Here is a 24,683-nt window from a genome sequence, read left to right on the forward strand (position 1 = left end):
AGACTGGGGGGGGAGGGAGGGCGCCGTCGTGTAATGACGTACCGACGTAAACCCGTGTGTCCCACCGTGCGTCACGTGCACGTACGTCAAGTGGCAAATAATAATAAAAAGAAATATAATAGATATATGACAAACAAAAAGTGTAAATAAATTCCCCGTATCACATTCTACTAATAAAAAAAAAACTAAATACAAAATATTCATTTGGATATTATATTGCAATAAGGCCAGCTAATGTAGAATATGTTGGTGAAAGAAGCATTTATTATCACTTTGACGTAGCAATACTGTTACAATGAAGTACTTGAATTTTATTTCTTAAATTTATTTATATTTTTACAAGAAAATACTGTATTTTAACCCCAGCATCTGACAGTTATAGTTTTTTTTTACCTTCAAAATATACAAACATCTGGTCAAATGTGATTCACAGGTATATCAGACTATTAGAGCAGTTGAATTGTCTCCACATTACTCAAAATATAGTTAGAATGATTCAGTAATAAAAATTTATCGAAATAATGATCTAAAAATATAATATGGAATAATATGAGATTCTGTGTGCATAAAAACTACTTTTCATACGTAGAGCAACTTTTTCCTCAATATGATCATACATTTAGAAATATTGTATATACAGGAGTTGAAAGAGAATATGTTAAGTAAAGGTTTTAAATTATCCTCCGAACCTGCACATTACAGCCCCCATCACATTTTATAATACATTTTATTTCAAACAGGTGACATTTAATGTAGCTGCTTATGGGTGGAGCTAATTTAGACTGTTTTACGTTATGTTGGGTAAATGATTCTTGTATAAATTTACACATTGTTATTTTAATCTGCAAAAATAACAGCATAAGCAAACGGAGTAAAATAGCATAAAATACATACAGTATACAAAAGGTAAAATCAAGTACAAGTACCTCGATGTTCTTTGAGAACAGGTTCAAGTTCAGCACTGGAAAACATAACTGAATGTAGTGTACAAGCTATAAATTCAACCAGACAACATTTCCCAGCAACTGACTTTATTCAATTTTAACCTTCACTTGCATAACTATTAGCGTGCTATATACAAAATAACATTTCCAGAGAAAGCAACGATTCATTAAAACTTGCCTGTGGGCTGCTGAGACGCTGCCTACCTGCAGACATCTTGCCTAATCTTCTTCATTTGGCCAGTTTGATTTAAAAAGGGAAATCTGTATTGAAGCCTTACTGTCCTAGCGTGTCATACTTTTGAAGATGACAAGGTTCACTAAAATTCCTGCTAAGATTGGAGCATCCCTTCCAAAACACACACAACCACAGTTTTACACACACTCGTACATTTTTACATACATGCAGGCTAACAGCATACACGAATATTATTCCAACATTGTTCAAATTACCCAGTTCTTGAGACTATTTAATACTCTAGTACATGCGCCGATATAAATAATAGAAAATGCTTAGATACTATACAATATAAAGGCATACTGTACATAAAAAATGAGTGCCTTGTGCAAATGTGTTTTAACACTGAATATATAAACGACCTTTCTTGAACGTGCACAACACAACCTGCAAATTAGGAAGGAGATGAGACGTAACATACAGAGAAAGTTCATGAGATGGTCATGACACTCTTTGGCATCAAAGTCCCCCTAGTGTCATTCTCCTGGTTCAGAATGTCACTTACATCTCAATAAGCTCGTTTTTGCAATGAATTAAGATAATAAGCGATCAAACATGTGAGTTGACATCATTGTCGCAAACAACACTAATCCAGAAAAACATTTTCACATTTTACAAAAACACATTATTCGAATACAGCAAACGATATTACCAAGAATAAAAGAAGAAATTTAGCTTATGCGTCTTACCTGACACTCAAGTATGATGACCTCTATTAAGAACTTACCCTTTATTAAACAAAAACAATTATTATTAGTGTCCCTTTATTGTAGTAAAACAAACAGATTTCGGGCCGGTTCAAGAGTTGTGTGCTCATAAGTGAAAAGAAGCTTATTTTCCCTCATATATCAATGATGTTTAGCTCTTATTATTGCATTTACGTCAACCACTAACCAACACCGGACAAAATAAAACAGTATAAAATGAAACACACAAAGAAATACAACAACTGCAAAAAGGCCAGCTAATGTAAAATATGTTTGGTACATTTACACTGAATTGTATATATGAAGAAAAGGCACAGCTCAAATTTTAAGCACAAAAGTAAACATTCCTGTATAACGTAAGCTTTTTAAGAAATGAAACCAATTCAGAGGTGATAGTTAAAAAAAGAAATGAGTTAAAAAGGCACAAGCTTCCCTAATTTCACACATCGACAACTAATCTAACTATTAGGGTATTAAATGTGAAAAGCGGCATGATGGAAGCGGACAATTTGTTCTATGTTGTTCTGCAGTATTAACCATATTTGCTTTATTATTTAAAAGTGATGATTATGAAAAAGTCATTAAAAAAAACGAGGTTGTTAATGTGCTGTTCAGGATATTCTAATTGTCAAAAATAAGTCACTGAAGTGGATTTCATGGTAGAAACTTTTTTGCCTCTGAGCACACAATCCTTTCTGCTAAAAAACAAATAGAGAGGAGAAGTAACAGCGAGAGATGTGTAGTTTAGTCCGTTTGATTTCCTTAATAATCTAACGCAACAACATGAATTCAGTTAAGTCAAAGAAAAAAAAGAGTAAAAACACCATAGGAAATACATTTGGTGCCTTTGCCTTTACAGTGCTATTACATTAAGTTTCATGCCATTGCGAGACTGAAGCGGCTAATGCACCCAGCTGACTGTGGCCGATACCACCTTTCAAATCATAGAAATTACAGAGAGAGAGAGAGAGAGGGTAGCTTCACAATAAGAGTTCAAGTTTTGTGTCACAACAAATACAACGGAACACATTTAGTTTTGATTTGCAACATTCCACTTTGATTATCCGCGTCTTAAAAGCGCTATCAGCTAACACGCAGTGTAAACCAAAGCAAACCTGGAGCAGGTGTCTTGAATCCATCCAAAGTCACAGCTGAGGGTCCATTAAATACTCATCACCACTACACAACACAACCTGGCTCCCCACCACAGCCTGGATCATGGGGGGGGGGGCACAAATACTGGTAGTAGTGAGTCTCATCTATGGTGCTGTTGTTGCAAGCATGCTGATCAAGAGGAGCTGAGACCTCTGAGGCAATACAAAGATCTTTACCTCAGCAAACACCTGCGTTCCTGAAGTGTTTGTCATCCAGCACCTCTCCTCATTAGACCCTGCATGATCCTGCTACACAAACACCCACTCACACACACTGTCGCCCGTATTGATTGGTCTCTGTTGTGCATCGCATGGTGAGTTTTCTGGCTTCCATGAAGGAACATGGAATCAGGTTCCGCTGCATTTTAGTGCAGATTTTACCAATACATCTCCTGGAGTGATGTTCACACTGTAGCATTTTCCATATGCAAGTCCAGCTTTCTGAGCTCTTTGTTGATAAAAGGCAAAATATCATAGCAAAAACACAGTTGACAAAGTAAAATCGTAACAAAAGCAGAGCATTTTTTTTTTCAGAAAAGTTTTCTAATTTACAGTTTTCCCTTTATGCTATTCTTCTCTTACTCAAAAAATGCTTAGTCTACACATTCTTCTATTCTAGAGGCACTTAAAAAGACATATGAAAGAAATAATCCAGATTAAAGGTGTAAAGATAATCAAGTAAGTTATTGGGAGACGATGGCAGATGTAGCAGGCAGGAGAAGATTCAGAGTCAGCCATCACATCCTCCCATTCTCTCTCCGTTCCTGCCCGACACTCTCTTTGTGGTCTACCCAGCACCCTCCAGTGATGACATCAGCCAATCAGATATTACACCAAAAGCAACCTGCCATCGGGCTGAACCAGAGAAGAAGCCTGTGGATGATTTAACAGTACCAAACATACAGCAGTTCTACAAATGCCAACTGGCAGGAACAAGAGCTTAAAGGGTAGATGATTTACTGTAGCAAATTCTTAAAGTCTGGTCAACTCTCCGGCCTTACGCTCATCCTCGTATTGGTGCTGCTTGACGTCTTTCAGGGACTTGGTTGAAGTTTGTGGTTTATTCTGCTGGACACAGGATGAGACGTTGAGCTGTGAGTTGTTTGCAGATGGAGGAGGAGGTCCATCTAGATTGGTAACGGGTATAGATGTCAGGCCACTGTGAGACAGAGATCTTCTGGCGTGAGAGATCTCAGTAGAGGGGCGTCGCTCGCGGCTGTCCGCCTCTTTTTCATGAATAAACCCTGTGGTAGTAGAGGAACCGCTGCTGCCACTGGGTACAATAGTGTTGGTACTGCATGCCGTTGTGGGGACCATGCTGGCAATTTCATCGGTGGGCGAGCGCCCGATGCTACCATCTACTTGTACCCGGATCTCTGGTGAAACTGAGAGTTGGTACTGGGGCACAGGGCCACTGTCACTGCTCTTAGGGTAAAGGAAGGTCTTCATCTGACCTTTGCCTTTGACATTTACTGTGCCTCGGTAATCAAACTCATAATCCATGCCACTGAGCACACAGTAGCTCTCCTCGCTGACCTGGACGCGACACTCCACACCTGTTGTATCCATGCGACTGGCGATGTTGACCGTGTCGCCCCAGATGTCGTAGAGAAGCTTAGTGGTGCCAATCACCCCCGCTGTTAGAGGGCCATGGTTGAATCCAATGCGGAGCTTGAAGCCAAATCCCAGCATGTTCTTGTTGAAGTCATCCACTACGTGCATCATTTCCAGGGCAAATTCAAAAAGAGCACGGAGGTGGGCGTGAGGATGCGGCGCATCTGCACACTGCTGCGCATTGAGACCGGCCGCTGCCATGTACGTAGCCCCGATGGTCTTGATCTTTTCGATGTTACTGAAGACAGGCTTCCGTAACAGCTCGTCAAAGTCACCGATTAGTTCGTTGAGGACACGGTAGCACTCCTTGCCTCCCTCGTAGCTTTCCTCATAAAACTCACTGAAGTTAACAATGCTGGCAAATATAACGCCCACATTGTCGTGGTTCTTTGAGTAGCTCTGGGTGACCTTTAGCTGCTCGGCCACATGGATGGGGATGATATTGCGAAGCAGCCAGTCGGCCTGGTCCCTCATGTTCTGGATCTTGATGCGGTGCTGATCAGCTTCCACGTTGCCATGGTAATGCAGCCTGTGACTGACCTCAAATTCACGGTTGAGGAACCAGACCAGGAGAAGAAGAAGAAAAAAGGCCACGCAGGCCTCAGGGCCCAGCAGGTCCTGTGGGTTGAGCTGTGGGTCAGGGTCTACTGGGCTGTCAGACATGACAGTTGAGCTGTTACTGTTGTTGTTCTGTCTATCAGACCTAGTGGAGAGAGCCAGACAGACATAATAAAGGGGGATAGAAATACAGGAATTATGGCTGAATCTAAACATTCACAAGATCAGAACATTTTAGCATAAGTTACCTGCACCTCACCAAAACCAATCAGGCAAGAATTTATCTCAAAAGTAAACTGGGAGAACCCCAGAGGCTTGGAGCTTGGGACACCAACCATAAACGGCAACATTCCTATTTTGGTTAAGGTCCTTCTTCTCTTTTCACATTTTACTATCTTTTGTTTATCTTTTTCTTATCTCTTTCAGTATTTTAATTAAAAGATTGATTGATATCAAAGACACAATGTATTTAATCAAAGCATAATGCAAAAATGGCCTTTGCTTTATTACAGTGAAAACAGTAATAATAATCGTGCTTACCAGTAAAACAGACTCTTGGCAACACTGGAAGAGATGAAGCACAAAAGACACTAATCAATGCAAGAAGTGCATCCAGACATCCCACACAATCTGGTGTATATTGTGCTCTTGGCTTTAGATTTCAATGAGGGAGCCAGTATCATCCCTTTGTCACAATTCTTCAACACATTATTTAATTATTATTCATAATTCTTTGGACAATAAATTGTGTTGTTAAATTTCATTCATGTCTTTACAATGAACAGGCATGTTGTACCTGCAGGGGGAGCTGAACAGCAAGACAAGCAGACCCAGTCCCACCAATGTAGCTAGAGTTGATCGCATCCAGTAGCTGAGCTGGCAGAAGTTACAGTACTGAACGATGGCTATGATGACAGAACAGCAGACGAACATGGTGAACTGGGGAAAGCAGAGAGCAATATTCATTAGTCAGAAAACCCCAGCAGAGTAAAGATGATCACATACTAGATTATACTGTATAACTAAAAGACATACATTGAATATAATATATATATATATATAATATGATAACTCAGTGATGGAAATTTTACTGGTAGCCCTGCAGGTAAGATGCTTTACTGGTCAGAAGCAGCCAAACAGAAATACCAGTAATTTACACCATTTCAGAACAGAAAAGACAGAGGCTCAACCTGGATGGAGTGATGCATGTCACAGGTGATGTGGGAGAAGACGGCCACAGCCGGCGCGGACACCAGGACAGCTCCTATAAAGTGACGAGCTATCCAGCCTGAGAACGCACTCATCAGCACCTGAGTGCAGTGCAGCGTACTGTCAAGGTAGAAAGCCATACTGGGGAGGAAAAACAGATAACTAAAGGTTATTGATGGATTAGAAATGTAAACAAAAAGTTTGTTTGATACCCGAGTGTCCTGGTTGACCCTAGGCTCACGCTACTTCGGAAAATAAGGTGATTCCTGGCGGGATTGTCTCTACAGCTTAGTTTGTACAAAGCTTCCAAGTATGTGACTCAAAGAAAGGGTCAGAACACTAGACTTATTAATCATAGAGATAAAAGTGGATCATGGCACCAAATCAGCAGAATACACTTTTTAGTTTTTAAATGTGTCCTGACCTTTTTGCTCCAGATGTAATCGTGATATTACTATTGCCAGCCTGAGGTTTCCCTTCTAAACAAATAAGTATCCGTGCCAACATTTTCCTCAACTGTTTCTCCCCACATCCATCTTTCTCATTTAGAGGTAAACACACGATCCGCCCCTCAACAATATGCAATGATCATCGCAAACATAAAAACAACTTCCCAATTTCTGATGATTTCAAGCAGGTAAAGATAATCCAGTTAGTTTGCCAACAGATAACAACTTTGAAGATCATCTATCCTGTGTTTCAGGGCTGAATCTGTTCTCATCTGGCAGAAGAAATACGCTTAAAACGTTGTTTCGTTTAAAATAAAATATCAAATAAAATTGAATCATATACTTATATATTATCATACATCATATATTTTGGATATCTGGCATTCCTCCATACAGTTCCTAAGCATTCATTCTTGTATATAAAGTCATAGACATGTTGGTATCAGGTGTGACACAGACTGCAGTTTGTTCAGTTTACTAAAAGTCAAATTGAGGTATGTTGTGAGTTTGCCTTTAAATTCAATAATTACTGCAAAACAAAATACTCAAAGCATAGAACTGGAAAAAGAAAGATTCGCTGTTACATGCAACAACATTTTATAATTCTTACGAGCTGGATCTGGCCCATGGGTCACTACTCTAACGCCTCTGTATTCAGTCTCACCGTATAGAAAACAGCAGAGCCAGAGTCTCCAGCAGGGTGGCAACAGCGGTCAGAGAGACTGCTGGCGTGGACAGACTCTGCTGGGTGACAAGCGTCCGGAGGAAACAAGCCAGCGAGAGAGCCAGAAACACTGAGCAGCACAGCAGCATGTCCAGGAAAGAACTGAATGTCGGGCTGGCAAAAGTCTGCACGGCTGCTTGAGTCTCGACCTGGGGGAGAGAGAGAGAGGGGGAGGGATAAAACAGAGAGGAAGATGGATATTGATGAACATACGTGTAAGTCGCAATTATGAATAGATAGAAAGTACTGAAGCTGCAAAAATGTGTTGCTGGAAAAAGTCTCTCAAACTTTGTATCAATTGAACTAAAGTAAAATCTATACCTACTCCTACATCAGTGACTGGGATAAGAGACTCAACGACGTAGCAACAGTTGCAGCCATGAGACTGATTAATGCACTTGACCAGCAGAGGGCATCACAACCTAACATTAAACTGGTATGAAAGTCCTGCAGTGATTTCTCTTTGCCGCAGTCTTGACCGGTCTGGTCATGATAAGGCAGTCCTTACAGCTTTCCCAGACAAGAGCCAGACACCCAGTAAAGCACAAACAGGCAGAAAGACAAACTCACACAAATACAAGCAGATAAGTTCACAGGTGGGATCGGAAGAGGACGTTGGTTTGAAAAATTAGAATTCCCTCATTATCCACTCACCACTATGCCGATGGAAGGGGTGGGTGAAGTGTTTGAGTCCACAAAACACTTCTGGAGTTTCAGGGGTAAACAGCGTTGCAGCCAAATCCAATACAATTAAGGTAACTGGTGAACAATCCTTCGAACTTGGTGTCATCCAAGTGTCCGTAAACCCCGGCATTCAAATTCAACTCTAACGATGTCAATTACAGATGTCAAGTTTTTAGCCTAAATGTCCGGTACCGCAACTAGCGATGCTACAGCGCTCCCTTGGGCGAGAGCTTATGTGCAATGTGAACGTGAACGTGGCTCCAAACGAGGACTGTAAAAGACATTTAGACTATAAACACATGGTGTGAATGACATCATTTCGAGTTGAATCTGAATGTTGGGGCTTATGGACACTTGGATGACACCACAGGAGCAGTATGGAGGCATTTTATGTATTTTTCTGTTGTTTTTATACATTTGAAGAATCGGTCACCAGTTACTTCAATTGTATTGGATTTGGCTGCAATGCTGTTTACCCCTGAAACTCCATAAGTGCTTTGTGGACTCAAACACTTCACCCACCCCTCCATCAGCGTAGTGACGAGTAGATAATGAGTGAATTATCATTTCGGTGAACTATCCCTTTAAGCTCACATTAGAGATAAAATAAACAGACAAAAGTATATATCCACACAGAAACATAGCTCACACATATAAACACACACACACACACACCTCCTCCTGGTAGCTCATCCGGTAAGCAGACTCCAGGCTCCTCTCCAGGAAGGTGAGGCTCAGCTTGTTTATCGGAGGTCTGTAGAAATAGTCCTTCATGAGGCTGTCACAGGAAATAAGGAAAGTCAATAGAAATGATGTAGAGTTAGTTAATCAAATCACATTAACCACTGAGATTAAATATTCTGAGTGATTTGGTTAACACATTTATTCTTATGTCACTCTCACCTGTCCTCTTTGATGACGTCCACAAAGTGGGCGTCGCTCCTCTCCCTGAAGTTCTTGGAGCGCAGAGGGATGAGGGCCGAGTGGTCCATGCCCATGGTCCCTCCACTCCACGTCTTCTTCTCCTTCTCCTGCAGCATCTCACACAGCGATGTTTGGCTGTTGTTCAGGGCCTCCAGTCGAGGGCTGAGGAGGCCGTTCAGAGCCTTGGGGTTGCGTCTTGCAGAGACCACCGGGGAACACTTCAGCTGTGAGGCTTCCTGAGGGGAAAAGAGGGGAGAGAGAAGTGATCAATTTGCAAAAACTAGATATGCCGCCCTGTGGTTGTGAGCCTCCGCCAACCAGTGTAGTTTCAGATGCATATGAGGTCCCCGTGACCTTTCACCTCTGAACTCTAATAAATTAATGTGACGAGTGACAACCGGTCAAATTTTGAAGAAATTCCCTACAGGCAGACTTGACATATGTTTTGTGAGGCCACTGTGACGTTGACCTTTGAACTTCAAGTAGTTCACACTCGAGTCCAACTGAATATTTGTACCACATTTGAAGAAATTCCCTCAAGGCGGAAAGATATCGTGTTATACAGAACAAACCAATTGAAATGCACGTATCTGTTAATATTTGAGGGAAAAGATGAAATATACTTCACCAGACAGATAGCAACAGACTCCTTTCAAACTAAAAAGAAAAATTACATTTTACATAGACAGCGTAAAGTCTCATCTGTTTGGTTCAGGTAACTACATCAGGCTAACCTTGCTACTGTTGGTCTTGTTGTCGTCATTGCAGCCATTGAGCACCGGCCCTTCCTCCAAATCCTGCTCCTCCGCTGGTATCGGGACCACAATGCAGGACAGACAGGGAGACTGGAGGGTGGGTGGGTGGGGAGGGGGGGCAGTATGGGAGGGAGACACAGCATATGGGAAGAAGAAGAATAAAGAGAATTAATAAACTGAGAGATACAGATCAAGGAGAGCGTACGAGCAGAGGAGAAACATGAAAAGATGCCAGTGATCAAGATCAAGAGTCTTAGGGGGGATGACAAGAGTAAGATAGAGAGTAAACAAGAGGTGTAGAGGTGGTCCACAAAGGCTCAAGGTCTCCATTTTCATCCCACTCGTCCTCTTCGAACAGAATGGAAAGTGTGTGTGTGTGTGACTGAAACGTGGAGCACAATATAATACGCAGAGATAGCACCCACCGTGTACCTATATGCTATATTTAACTTGCAAACACTCATTGCCACACCTGCCCTATAAATCCTTTCACACAGTCAAATGTCATCGAGATCTTTCTTTTGAAGATGTCTGAATGCGATCGTGCAGTGGGCGGCGTATATCTGCATTCGTGTAAGAGCCGGGGCATGAGATGAAAAGCTGGAGACGCAGAAGTCATCAGTCGTAGGCAGGAAGGCTTCCCAGTCTCTCTGCTTGAGTTGGCTCATTACCGTACCCAGGACCCCCACTGATCCTCCTGCCTCCCACCCTCTTCCTACTCCTTCTTAGACCAGCTACCAACCCCCCCCCCCCGTCCACCTGCCCTGGCGGAGACATGAAAAATCTTTGCAGGGATCAATGGGTGGGTGGGGGGGCACATGTATACAGAGAAACGAGGTTTAATTGGGGTGATTATAAGGTACAGAGGTTCATGGTTTTGAGGATAATTATAAGCGAATAATTTGTTGCACAGTTTTGAGTTTGTGACCTAGTGGTACAATTTAAAAGCCAATGTGGAAATTTCCCTTGAAGGCAGAGCTAAGGAGGATGTAATGGATGGACATGTTCTGAGCTGATGAGCACTCAGGGTCAGTTATGATGTAGACGGCCTGCAGAACAGCACTTTTCGCTGCCTAATTGATAAGATCTCTATTTTTATGCATGTAAAAGGTCTTCTCTCCCACAGAGAGCAGCGAGGTACAGTTAGAGACAAATAATGCAAATTGTGAACATTACAGCATGTAAAACTATTCCGGTAGATCCTCAGATTTACATTTCTAGAGCAATGCCCATTGGAATGGGCTGTTTCCTGGGCCTGTGGTGATGCTGGTCACAGCTTCTCTTTCTGAAACATAAAAGTGACCGCAGTAGTTGAGCTGCTGCAAGTAAAGACCTGCTGCAGAACCCCGAAGCCACTGCTGCAGCACAAAGAGCTGTTCATCCGTTCATTCAAAAATCAGCGAAGCTCAACTCAGTACGCAGAAGTACCGAACTGGAGAATCAGTTGGCATTGGCGTTGTCATTAACACACCGATGTTGTGATCAACAAAGTCACTTATGTTGATGAGTCCCTTATGTTAATTCAAACTTGATTCATATTGAACATATCACATTTCCGGATTGCACTAAATTCAACACTTCACTTGCTTGGGCCCTTTACAATACAAATGCCTAACGTGAAGGCGATAAGATGAACAGTTCCAGAGATATGAGATGATACAGACAACATTCAGTGGAATTAGTATTTACATAATCCTGTAAATGGGCACTTCACTAAGGATTCAATGAGGACTGAGGCACTACATAAATGACATATGTATGAGCGTGTACGAGTGCATGCATACAGGTGCACTGAAAATGAAGAGGCAAATCAACAAAGATAATTATGCATGGTTCCCAGGGTTAAATCATGCAAGTGTGTGGAATGGACATAAAAATTCAGATGCATGGTAATAACATGAATGACATATCATATCCTCGACATGACACAAAAAGAAGCTCAAAACAGGACATATTTCAGCTCCTGATACACCCACATACACAAAGTGCAAAATGATGAACATCAATAACGCTGCAGCAGAACATGCCGCCCAGTGTTCGTCCTTAGGAAATATAGATGTGCAATGAAAAATGATTCAAGAAATGTACTCCTCAACACACAAGGCTGATGTTTCAAATGATTTTCTCAGAGATGGCGTGCACTCACCTTGGCTCTGTCAGGGTCCACGGCGCAGGGCGAAGGGGCTCCATCAGGAGTGTGCACTCTGGGCATGGGACACCATGGATCTGCAATCTCCGGTCCAGCCAACCCCGACTGGGAGCAGTTACAGTGAGAGTTCGCCTCTATCTTCCTGGCAGAGACCAGATAGGTCTTCAGGCCTGGAGAGAGAGCCAGGGACAGATGGAGAGAGAGGGAAGGATGTCAGCGACAGATCAGCTCTTGGTTCTTGATTAGTTGGAACAGGTTGGAACAGGTTAGTCATCCCTGTGTGGATGAGGGTTTGATGGTTGTGGAGTTGTTTTAGGATTCAGCAGAGGCAGAGTACCCAGCAGGATGAAATCCCTCAGTGAATTATATAAGCAGGTACAGGCATAAAACCAGAATCAAGAGAGAAAGAGAGAAAAGCATTGAATATCAATTTCTCCCACTTGAAAAACCCAAGGTCATACACCACTCATCCTTGTTTCCATATACATATACAGCACATAAACATGATATGTGGTGCATTTGCTCTTATTTAAAAATCACGCACATGAGCCAGAGAAATATGGGGGAGGCTTAAAAAGAGGCGTCCACCAAGACATGAAAATAAACTTCTCTTTTGTTTGTACTTCTGCACCCTTCTCATCACAGCGACTATTTCTGAACTGAAGTACAACCCCCCCCCCCACACACACACACACCTTCTTCATGTATTAAGATGACTATTTCATGTGTCATACAGGTTGATGTGCAGCTTTGTGCTGGGTTCATGCAATCCAGTGACCATGAGACAGTTGCAGCTTCCAGACAAAACAAGCCAAGGCCAAATATTTGAACACCTGCTACCTCCCTCGTCTATCAACGTGTTATCATTCTGTTGCTTACAAGTGTGTGCGCATCCGTGTTTTTTGCAACAAAATAACGTTTTTGAATTTACCAATCCGTGGTGACTATTTTTAAATTGTCTGATGGCTTAACTGATCGTATTCTCCATGCCTCGCTGAGTGTGCATGACTGTGCATTTAATCTCTAAAAACACTGTAAGATTTCTTTTTACTCAACAGCCGAGAGGAGGACGAGGGCACAGGATGTTCCCACTGAGCAATTTTCTTCACGACTGCACACATGTGGCTTACTTCCTTCCAGACACAGAAAAGGAGAGATTGGCCGATAGAGAGAAGGCTGATACACCTCGAGTGTTCAACATCATAAAACCTGGCTAGTCGGCTCAGTTCAAAGCGTGGAAGTGAATCCCCACCTTTCCTCGTCTGCAGCGATGCACCGTGACAAGCCACAGCCGCAGGTATCTGTGTGTGTTTGTCAGTGGCACAGGTAAGCACCTGTGACTGTGTGCTTAGCCATATAATTCAACTGTCGGTGAAGCCACAGCCTCGGGCTCTGAGCATTGTCCGCCCTAAGTATTTCAGACAGGCCTGCCACTGCCTCCCCTCTGCTGAGCCACTCCTGGGGGTGCACTCTGCACACACACACACACACACACACACACACACACACACACACACACACACACACACACACACACACACACACACACACACACACACACACACACACACACACACACACACACACACACACACACACACACACACACACACACACACACACACGCTCTCTTTTGCAATCATACATTTTCACAAACAAATCTTATTGGACAAATACTGAGAAAATCCGCTGGAGAAGAAGATGAAAAGAAGTAAGATGGTAAGATGCATGCAAAGAGACAGATGTAAACACAGGGCTTGCAAAAAGAACAGTTGCGCCAACCACCCACGCACCCAGTTAAACACATCAACACACAGCAAGCGGTGGTGCAGCCTTAGCTGGATCGATAGCCAGGAGGACTATGGGAAACGACGGCGGTAAAACAAAGGAACAACAAACTAATTCCCTGCACCAGTGATGCAGAATGGCACAGCGGACGAGGCAGCAGGAGACTGCAGAGTAGCTCCTGACTGCCTTTAAGAAAAGGAATTTTGAGAGTGTGACTGAAACTGACTGTCAAAGATGGATCCAGAGAGACAAACATGCATGCACGCACGCACACACACACACACACAGCGTTGATGTGATTTCATTAGTGTGCTAATCAAATCCTTCCCTGCCTCCCACCATGACACACACCGATTTCTGCTCCTGCTCACGGCTGAACAAGGTTATTTTTTTCTCCCCCTTCCTGCTCTGTTTCTCTTCTCTTCCTCCATCTTTACCTTAAATTCTCTAATGTGAAATTGACAACCCCATGACACACAATGTTCTCGCAACTTGCAAAAGTGCCACAGGTAGAGATATATTTAAATAATGTAAGTCAAGCAGCAGAAAGCTGTCAAATGATGCCTCGTTTTCACCATGACTGTGGGTGGAGATTTGCATAGGTCTGTATTCTTATCCGTTTCACAAGCCCGACTGAGAACATTTGAGTCAGGGAAACATTCACGTCCATTTCAGAAAACTACCAAAGTGTTGTGAGTCACATTGTATTATTTATATATTTAAGACTCGAAAATGATAAATGCAAATCTGTGCTGAGTATTATTAAGACTGTAGAAGAGAGGGACCAGGCCAATGAACAGAAACCACTGGACCATTCAGCCTCTATTCCCCAACACTGTAACAGCTTATTAAAGATAATTAAGTGTTTCAAGCTAGATAATATGCGCAACAACAAATTACTAGAGAGAAAGGATGAAAGGTAGCGAGAGAGAGCGCAGTGTATTTGATAATGGATTAAAGAATAAAACACACATTTAAAAAACACAACTGTAACACACAATTAAAAACAAGATGACAGACATGAAAACAAACCTCGAGAAAAAGTGGGTCAAAACTCATAATTATAGCAAACAACAAACAAGCTGAGAGCGAGGGGAGGGGACGGGAGGCCGTGCCACTTCGGGGCCATGAAGTCGCAACTACACGACTCGGATGAATTGAATTTGAATTGATGAATATAAAAAGCGGAGTATCTTTATATACAAAAGTAGAACAAGAGGATTAGGTGAGATAGATTTTATTATATTCACTCTAACCATGTGCGTGCACCACACACGACCGGACAGCGTTTTCGAATCAAAACAATCTCTGTCCATATGAGAGTTTTAATCAGTTTTAATCCCCGCCCATATAAAAATTAATATCACATTGCCACTCACGCGCACCGGGCATGTGTGTGCCGGTATAAACAGGAAGTAAGCGTGTCCCGCTCAGGTCTCGCTGGACACAGGAATTGTCGCAGATTGCTAAAAAAATAGCTCATCTCATTGTAAAATGCAGAATTTACCTGCACAACAGCAGATAGCAAAGAAAAACAGGGTCAGTTAATTATCCATGTTGTGTTCTACACTGGTAGCCGAGGCTAACGGCGGGTGTTTTCTTCCGGAAGGGGGTCATGTGATAGGAGTAATGTCATGACCAAAAAGACCCATTACATAATCGTTTCCGTTTTTGTTTCTACCTGTCACACGCCAGAGTTTTCAAACTAAAATGGGGCCGGCAGCGTTTCCAAACTTCTCTGTTTTAGCGGCTCTAAAACTCCGGAGTGGTTTGGACGCCAGGCGAATCCGTAGCAGAGTTGATGCGTTTTCAAATGAAAGTGTAGTAGTATTGATGTAGCCTTAGACAACACATCCTGTTGTCGGACAGCTTGCTTTCGAGGAATCCCATCGCATGCCAGAGCCAGAGAGGAACAGGATAAGTCGACTGCACGGGGCCCTAAAAAGAGCACAGTGTGTCATCTGTGTGTGTTTTATGTGAGGGGGTTATATGGGTTCAAGTGTCTGCAGATGTTCGTGTGCCGGTTCCTGGACATTCTAGGGCAATCTCTCGTCTTTATGATCAAGCCTCGTGGCAGCTGAAATAGCAATGTTGTCGGCCGGTAAATTACAGCTCCGACAAACTGGCCTGGCCAGCAGCTGGCTCCACTGTCCACCTCAATAGGGCCCAACATCATCAGTATACAGCTGTGCTCCGAAGGCCTCACGGCGGGGAAAAAAGGTCAGGAAGCTTCGTGCTGTGTGTTCCAATTGATGTCTCTCGTTTCTTTCCAGCCGCGTGTGTTAGTGTGAGAGTGATTTCCTGTCTGTCTCTCCATCTGTCTGTCTGTGCACATCTGTTTGATGAGCTGTCATGCAGGTACAAGCGTGTGTTAGCCACCCTCCATCTCTGATGACCCTTGGGTTTTTGAAGAGCATCATTAGTGGCAGCATCTGGGTGTTATGGGACTTGAAGTGTCCTGTCCTATCAGCTGACAGGGAACAGTAGATAACCTTTCCCCATGAGAGCCCAGTCACATTATCTCCCTCTCCAAGCCACTTTGTTTAGGACAGAGGAGAATGACATGAGGAAAGCACTTTGCAAACAAATAGTAGCGTCACCTCCACTGCCTCCTCATAGCACGCCCGTACTCTTCTGTTATAATGGCCGTCCTTGAAACCGCTCTTTCTGCGACTCTATGAGAGGCTCAGCACAGAGGCCGGCAGTGCCAAACAAACACGCTCTGAAACAGGGGATGCAACTCACACGTCGTGACTGCATTGATCAAAAGTAATCTGCCCTGAGCAAAGAGAAGGACCCCAAGGGAATCACTAAATCGTTATTCAAAGAAAAAGATACATTGTGAAAAAAGGTACAGTAGTTAAGGCTTTGTAACATTGTGGATGTTTATCACAAAGCAACACCTTTCCTTTCAACTTCATTTACAACCCAAGTGGGACTGAGCAGCAAATTCGTCTGTACTATCTTTACAAGGACTCTCATTGGCATGATTCCTGCAGCAGCCCATAACCTTAAGCATCACAACTAAAGGCTGAGTAATGACACTACAATCATCGACAGCCCAGTGAAGGTGTGTGAGAAAGTGAGGAGCAGCCAAAATGTCGATAGGTCTAATAGTGTAAAATTCAAACTGGTCCTCACAAGGTAGAAATGAACTGCATGTAGTAAATAATCCGCGTTTATAGAGCGGTTTTCAGACATGACATCTTCTACGTGTATGGGTCTTCTATGTATGATATTTGGATTCTTTTTATTTTCTGTTTTGAAAATGAAATGTCATCAATCACTCACTCACTGTGAATTCGTCAGACAATATCCATCTGTATTCCTCACATTCTCCTGACATTCTCTGGAGTCTTTCCTTGTGGGGGCTGGCAGGAAATAATCCAAGGAACTGTCCACATCAACTGACTCAGACATTTGCGATCCTATGTACAGCCCCTCCGGATAATTTCAGGAGAATAACTGGAGAAGCCAGGATTCAAACCATCAACCTCCCAGTTAGCGGACAACCCGCTCTACCTCATGAGCCAGTACACAAACACATACAAACAAACACACAGACATCATGCACCTGGTCCACGCATAATGACAGGTTTGCCTTCCAGGGCCAAGTATCGGAGCAGGAGGGCAGTGGAGCAGGTGTTGCGGAGGAACTAGCACCGCTAGGCTGGGCAGCTCTCTCCGTGCCAGTTGGCACTCCTTCCACTGCACCCCCATCCCGGGATAAACTGTACATCCTGTCCCTGTCGTGGGGGAACCTTCAGTACGACAGGTTGTTTAGGAGGACTTTATCACTGCAGCACGGTTTGCAGAGGAGGGTAGGGAGAGATAAGAGGAAAAGATTGCAGATTTTTAGGAACATTAGAGTTGAGAAAAAAAAAATACTTTGAAAAGAAGTGAAAGCTTGAAGTGGTCTGTCTGTCTGTCAGTGCTGCTGGTGGTAGAATGAAAAATGTGTGTGTGCGCAGTCTGTGAGTGAACCCATTCAGTCACAGAACATGAAATACTTATTTCAGAAAGAATCACAGAGGGACTGTCATTTCTGACAGGAAGGGAGAAGCAGAGTGTGTGTGGGTGGGTGGGTGTGTGGGTGTGGGTGTGAGAAGAGGAGGGATGAGCTTTGACCTTCCTCTTCACAGATGAACACTTCTGCTGAGCCCAGGTTTGACAACATCTGAAGCATTACAGGGCATGTTAGAGGTCGAGCAGGATTATTCACCCGAGTCAATTTGTCAGAGGATGAAAGGTGGAGTAACAAACTTGTGTCCAATGTTTCAACATTAGTCCATCCATCCATTATCTATACCCCTTCTACTGGGGGTCATGGTGGGCTGGAGCTAATCCCAGTTGACAGTGGGCGAGAGGCGGGACAAAATACTCTAAATCACCTGTCCCCTTTGGGCAGAGAAAACCCTCACAGACATGTGTAGAACCTGCAAACTCCACACAAAAATAACCTTATTGCTCTACTAACCACTGCACCACCGTGCCGCCCCAGGGTGTTTTACACTGCATTATTTACGACATAAATAAATAAGCTCAATTAGCAAAATGATGTTTCTCCTATATATAGATTGTGTGTGCACGTGCACTGGGCTGGTATCCAACAACACACTTCATCAATGGCTTTATAAGAGGAGGCCTCTGATGGATTTATATACAGAGATTTGTCAACCTGATGATTAAATCACAGCTGGTAATTCTTGTTGAGCATTAATGTGATGAAGCACCCTATTTTTGTATTTCTTTAATTTTCACTGGGACAAAAAATACATTTCAGGGATGCAAGAACATTGTAATGCAACACAAAGATATGCTTGTTTCCAAAAGTCACTTTCATCTTGGCTTTTTTCTCGTAATTGCTACATCTATCTAATAATCCCTGAAATCTCTGTCTGTCTGTGGCTTGCATATTTGAAGAACTGTTAATCGATCGTCTTCACACTTGTCTAGTGTGAAGTTAAGGGTTGAAGAATGTGCAGTGTTGAATTTAGTTGTCAACAGCGCATTCACGACAACGGGGGTGTGTACCTCTTTATACACAGTCTATTGTGGGTTCACAACAATGGCAAGGACAACTGATTCTCCGGTTTGTGGTTCTGCAGACTGAGTCCCGCTTCACTGAACTGTGAATGAACAGTTTCAATGAGTCCAGCAGCTGGTCTATTCTTGCCCTGGCTCAATTCCTGCAGGTCACTTTTACAGTTTCAGGCACTATACTTGTTATTTTACAATTTAATTTATTTTTTCCTAAAACAAATGGGTTGAGAACCGCTGCAGAAGAACACGCCTCCCTGCACATTATGAATTGAAGGCGCAAACTTCTTGTTGAACCATATTATGCTGTTAAAATGGGTAAGACATTAAAACTAAGCTGCTTTATTTTGTGAGAAGTCCAGTATAAAGCTTTTTTAGGTGGCACTAAACACTTGCATTTAATAAACAGGGTATTATTACAGGCTGGATCCAGCTTAAGCCATACTCCGGTGAACCTGCGCAGCTTTCAGTTCCACTCAAACTTCTCAGAATCCCCAGATAGCCCACAGTGACCTCTTTGTACAAGTTACGTAAGCTCGGGTTCATAAAAAAGAAACGCACGCCACCTGGGGCTTTCTCAGGACATTAGTGCTCCAGGTTTGGGACAAAAACACGTCCCTGAAATGTGACTTACGTCAGAGTACTTCTCTGCCTTCAAACAAACACGCTGTCCCAGTTCAACAAGCCATACCGAGGTCTCGGGCTTCCTGTTGCAATCAACGAAATCTGTCGGTATCCTCCCCCCCCCTTTTTGTCTGTCCCTCACTGTTGTAAACAGGGGTGGCACGAAAACAAGCCATCCGTATTTGGCCAGTGGGTTTTCCTGGCTTCAAGCCGGCCCGACAACGCACAGCTCACTCAAAACGACAATAGAAACACTTGACATCCCTCCAAAGTCTTTAACTCTCGCCTGGCTGTTTCAGCCTCCCGCTCTCTGAGCTCGTTTTGTATTCCGCGCCTCCAATCCCTCCATCCTTGACAGTCGCAGGCTGCCACGGTCTGCTAACAGAACAATAGATACAGTTGACATCCCTCCAAAATCTTGAAAACCCCCTGTCATCCTTTGCTTAGTGGCCTCTATTCTCTCCCTTTTTTGACAATCTCGATGAAACTCACAGCCCCCCCCCCCCACAATTTCAAATCCAACTATCCTCCCTGTTCTTTCGTGTCCAAGCCGATCTCCGATTCGCCTCATCGTACATAGGCTTAAAGGGCTCTTTTCTGCGAAGTATTGCCCCTGCTGGCATCATCCCTAAAGCTCAGACTCAATGTCCATCTCATCATTTTATAAACCCTGCTCTTCTCCTCAGTCAAACCCGTCTTCCTCCACATACACTCCTCTGAATACTAATATCCCCACCACCTTTTCAACAGTGACATATTGCTCTTTAAGCCATTCAGCACATCTGTCGAGACGACAGCAATACACAAGTCTGTCAAACTCTTAAAAGCTTTATTACAAAAACAAGCAAAGACATTTGTCACTAGGATGTCTCATTTTACTGCTACTCATCTGTTTCAAAGGTTTTCCTGATGTAAATGACTATATACAACCTTTTTTCTTGACAGAAGTGGAATTATCCTCATTCCGTGTGTAAGAAATATTTAAGTAAAGAGTCAAGGTAAAGCTTGAAATTCTAAGGCAGAACCCACCAAACTTCAAGATGCCAACGTCTCCAAAATTAATAATCAACCGTTAGATTTTAATGAGCTTTATGCTAAACATACAACAAACACACATTTTGGTTCCCCTCACCAAGAAGGCTGTTTTCACCCCGGGGGCGTTTGTTTGTTTGTGAGCAAGATTACACAAAAACAACTCAATCGATTTCACTGAAACTTGGTGGAACAATGCGGTATGGGTCAGGGAAGAACCCATTCAAGTTTGATGCAGATTCAGGAAGAGGAAATATCCCTCTTCTCCATGATAACAAAAAATGTTTTTGGTAAAGCTTTTTACCTCTTTCGGCTTCATCTAACAAAACTACAAAATAACAATGCAAAGCAGCCAATAATGAATAAAAAAAATTACAAACATCTCCCTCCCTCCTTCGACTCCACCTCCCTCTCCTCTCGTCTTCTGCTCTAATACCCCAGACTTTGCTTACACAACATTTTGATTAATCGCATCTCGTGCTGGATCTTCTGCTGAGCACTGCCCAACTCCCCGAGGAGTCCTGATCTAAAAACAGGCCAATGATACAGCAGGGGCAAATGAGGCTGCTAACTACAAGCTCGGCTCCAGCCAGGGAATAAGCCTGAATCATATTCTGCCTGAGACAAAACGCTTTTTGTGCATTTTTGACCGGCACCCTGTTAGAAAAGTGGAAATGACGGATCAAGTAAAATCTCATGGTCAAGCACAGAAACAAGGGCCAGAAGACAATTTGAAAAAGCATTGCTGAAATGTTTGTCCACGAAAGTGTTGTTTATAAAACACAGCGGAGGAGGCAGCCCTCGGCCTCGACAGTTACAGAATGAGACAGCAGCGAGATGGAGGAGAGAAAAACACACAGGGAGGCAGAGAGAAGGCGAGAAACAGAGAGGGAAAGATTGAAAGTGATAAAAGGATGTGGAATGACCTCCGCTGGGAATATATCAGGTACTTAGCCAGCACACACACACACTGACACATACATGCAAGTCAGAAATAGCATTTAGGAGTGACAGCATTGGGGGACTCCTGGGGCTATAAAGCATAAGGATGGAGAAGCATGTGACAGGGGGACACAGGGGGGCTGTCACACTGAAGCCCAAAAAGGGATCAGAGCTTGACTATATATCTGAGACAGGAACCAGCTACAAGGCTAAAACCAGCATTTGAGCCGAATTTATTCTGCACATGAAGCAAAGGCCTGATTCTTTTATTCATTTATTCCTTCATTCCTCTGTGCTACAGACGGCCACAGTTGCCCAAAAACTATTAATAATACATTAGTGAGCCACACCAATGCACTCGGTGACACGCTCCCTCCTTACGATGAACGTTGGTACTGTGGCTCCTTTTGAGTCAGACACTGAAGACTCCCTGTCATGTATTCCGGTGTCCGACTACCACAGGGAATTAATAGTAAAACCATATATCTGTGTGCTCTCTTTAAAGATTTATGGTCTTCAGTCGTAACCTATGAGCGACAGTCAGGTGGAGCAATTGAGAAAGCATAGAAATTACAGTCTTTTTTATAGGATTTACAAACAATAAGAAAATTATTATCTTTCTGATTTATACATCCAGTCTTGGCAAAGGGTATGCACTCATACCGCCACCAATTTCACACACTCTTAAATAGTGGTCCCCCTAAACAGGATCCATTAATTATTCTCTTTCTCACAATGTTGAAAAACGCTCGCAAACATCTCGCAATGTTAAAGAAAGGGAAAAAATATTCCTGAATCCGCCCCCAGATCCCATCTCTGTCTCATACTACATTGTTGTAATCTGTTGACGTGGTTGTGTAATGATGCTAATCATTGAAGCATGGACAAACACAAACGTCCTTGGCAGAGAGAATTATCCATCATGCTTTAATGCCTCAGCCAACCAGTCAACTCACAGTTTACCTCAATCTCCGTCCAGACTCATAAAATAAAGCTTTGAAGGAATTTAATAAAAGATATTAAGTGTGTTGACTCATGGCCAAAGAAAATATTTTGTGAGGTCACAATCCTCGAGTTAAAATGAAGAAATTCCCTCAAGGCGTTCCTGAGACATCTTGGGATAGACGGCCAGACGAACCACTCAAAAGCATAATGGGAGCTGGGGAGGAGGCATAAAAAGTGGAGGTCAGCAGGGAGATGAAGAATTTTACTGAATATCGAACTGTATGAAAAGTCGAGCGACACAGGAAGCGTGTGAGAAGAGGATTTTGACATAGACGCTTCCTCTCCTCAGAGCGGAGCGAGTCAATACTGGCCGTTCATAGTGTGCATATAAAATGAATTCCACTACCTGCAGTGCTTATAATAGAATAACTCATGTTCATCTATTTATAACAGGCCCAAATATGCACAAAGGTTTTAATGGAGGAAAACCCACTTTTGGTTACATACACACACGGTTGACTCTTGCAGGCCGAGTGCGGTAAAAAGGCTTCGTGGTGGACTGCCCCCCCCCCAGTCATCTTCCCTCATTCATAATTCACACAGCCATTTATCACACACAAGCTCCTGCTGTGCACACTAACAAGCCGCTATACAGCGCACAAACAGGGACAGGGCGCGGCTGCAGGTGTGGGTGTTTATATTTAGTCCGCTTGAATGCAAAGTGCAGGAAGTGAGTGTGCGTCAGCGGGAGCGCGCGTGTGGGAGGCTGTACGGGGAGGGTTATTGTGAGTGTCCCCTTAAGAACGAGCTCAATCCGTCAATGTCGGTAAAGGCGAGCGCGTGGCTGCTAGGAGGGAGTGCAGGCATTTTTCCGTGGCCTTGATCACAAAGGAGAAAAGCTTAGGATGCATCAGTGACTTACGAAAGCCATTTATCAACCGAGCATCTGCACGGCGGCGAGGAGGAGCTCGCTTAGCCCCGTGCACGAGTCAAGAGATGTTAACGAAGCACCAAATGTACAGCGAGAGGGCAACAGCAGAGGGGAGACACACAGAGAGGTTTTCTTAAAAAGCATGAGTGCAATCTGTGTCCGTGTAAAGCCCCTTTTCCTCTGCTCAAAGAAACCCACCCACATCAGGCTTTTGTCCGCAATGGGATCGGATACAAGCTGCATTCAATTCAAAGTCAAATCTGCAGGCTCAGATCGGATCCATGTTTTTTAGATCTCGGGAACAACAAGTTGCAATACTGGCAAGACAGCAAGGTTTCCGCTGCGTTGGTTCGTCGAACATGACTCACCAGAGCGAAAAAAACAAAAAAGCCAAATTCCTCTACTGGCAATAGGAAAATCCTGCGTATACCTTCTAATATCAGTGCAAAAGAGGTGCAAGTTTCCTGTAGAGCTGTGCCAGTGAAAAATGACTGCACGTGTTCGGCTCATTCTTGCTTGGCTCACACAGAAATAGGCCTTCGCTTCGCTGGGCCTTCACTCCAACATGAAAGCCCGGGCTTCAGCTGGATAAAGTCAATTTGGCTCTTTTCTCTCAGTCAGAGCACCAGACTTTGTCAAAAACAAAACCAAAAAGAGCCTCCAGTTTAAAGCTGACCCTCGCCACTTTCATCAGGCTGGAAATTAGCCTTGGCGGGCCCAGAGTGGGGAGTGTGTGAGTGAGTGTGTGTGCTGCAAACAGATGGGAAACCTTTCCCAATGCGTTGTGCTGACGCTGATGTTATGACTGTGAGCCATGGCGGAGCCGCACAAAAAAAAACCTGAGCAAGATGAACCCTCAGAGGCAACTCTATCCATCTTTCTGGCTCACTCTGTATGAACCTGTTTATTTTCTCTCTTTGTAAGCTTTCTTCTCGCAGCATTTTCCTCTACTCTGCTGTTCGCTTTTCACAGCATTATTCTCCGTCTGCAGCAGGGGAAGTTATGTTGGCAGGAACAGATCCAAACAGATGATCTCAACACATTTACAGTTGAGAAAACTAAACTGACCCTAACCCTATCAAAGTTGATATGAGACCGGCTTGTTGAATGCAATCGAGGAGAGAGGCAGAAAGAAAATTTGTACATTTCTACTCTATCACTGACACTGTAAATGAAATGTTTGGTCCCCTGCGGTAAAGAGCCCGGTTCTACTGTGTTATCTTGTCTCCTCTATTCAGGATGCTGACAAGTATTGTGAATTCAAACATGAGAAAA

General features: G+C 43.3%; 1 protein-coding gene across 1 annotated transcript in view; it reads right to left on the reverse strand.

Annotated features, from left to right (window-relative positions):
• Positions 1 to 296: 296 nt before the first annotated feature.
• LOC118123534 (adenylate cyclase type 9) overlaps positions 297 to 24,683 on the reverse strand; it is a 34,931-nt gene continuing 10,544 nt past the window's right edge. The window contains exons 2-10 of the mRNA XM_035180984.2: positions 12,104 to 12,276; positions 9,937 to 10,047; positions 9,182 to 9,438; positions 8,954 to 9,056; positions 7,535 to 7,743; positions 6,403 to 6,562; positions 6,009 to 6,151; positions 5,753 to 5,776; positions 297 to 5,357 (exon numbers count right to left, since the gene is read on the reverse strand). Coding sequence (XP_035036875.1) covers positions 4,013 to 5,357; positions 5,753 to 5,776; positions 6,009 to 6,151; positions 6,403 to 6,562; positions 7,535 to 7,743; positions 8,954 to 9,056; positions 9,182 to 9,438; positions 9,937 to 10,047; positions 12,104 to 12,276 — 2,525 coding nt within the window. The 3' untranslated portion in view covers positions 297 to 4,012. The remainder of the gene's footprint in view (positions 5,358 to 5,752; positions 5,777 to 6,008; positions 6,152 to 6,402; positions 6,563 to 7,534; positions 7,744 to 8,953; positions 9,057 to 9,181; positions 9,439 to 9,936; positions 10,048 to 12,103; positions 12,277 to 24,683) is intronic.

This window comes from Hippoglossus stenolepis, chromosome 16 (genome assembly GCF_022539355.2).
Source record: "Hippoglossus stenolepis isolate QCI-W04-F060 chromosome 16, HSTE1.2, whole genome shotgun sequence".
NCBI classification, from domain to species: Eukaryota; Metazoa; Chordata; class Actinopteri; order Pleuronectiformes; family Pleuronectidae; genus Hippoglossus; species Hippoglossus stenolepis.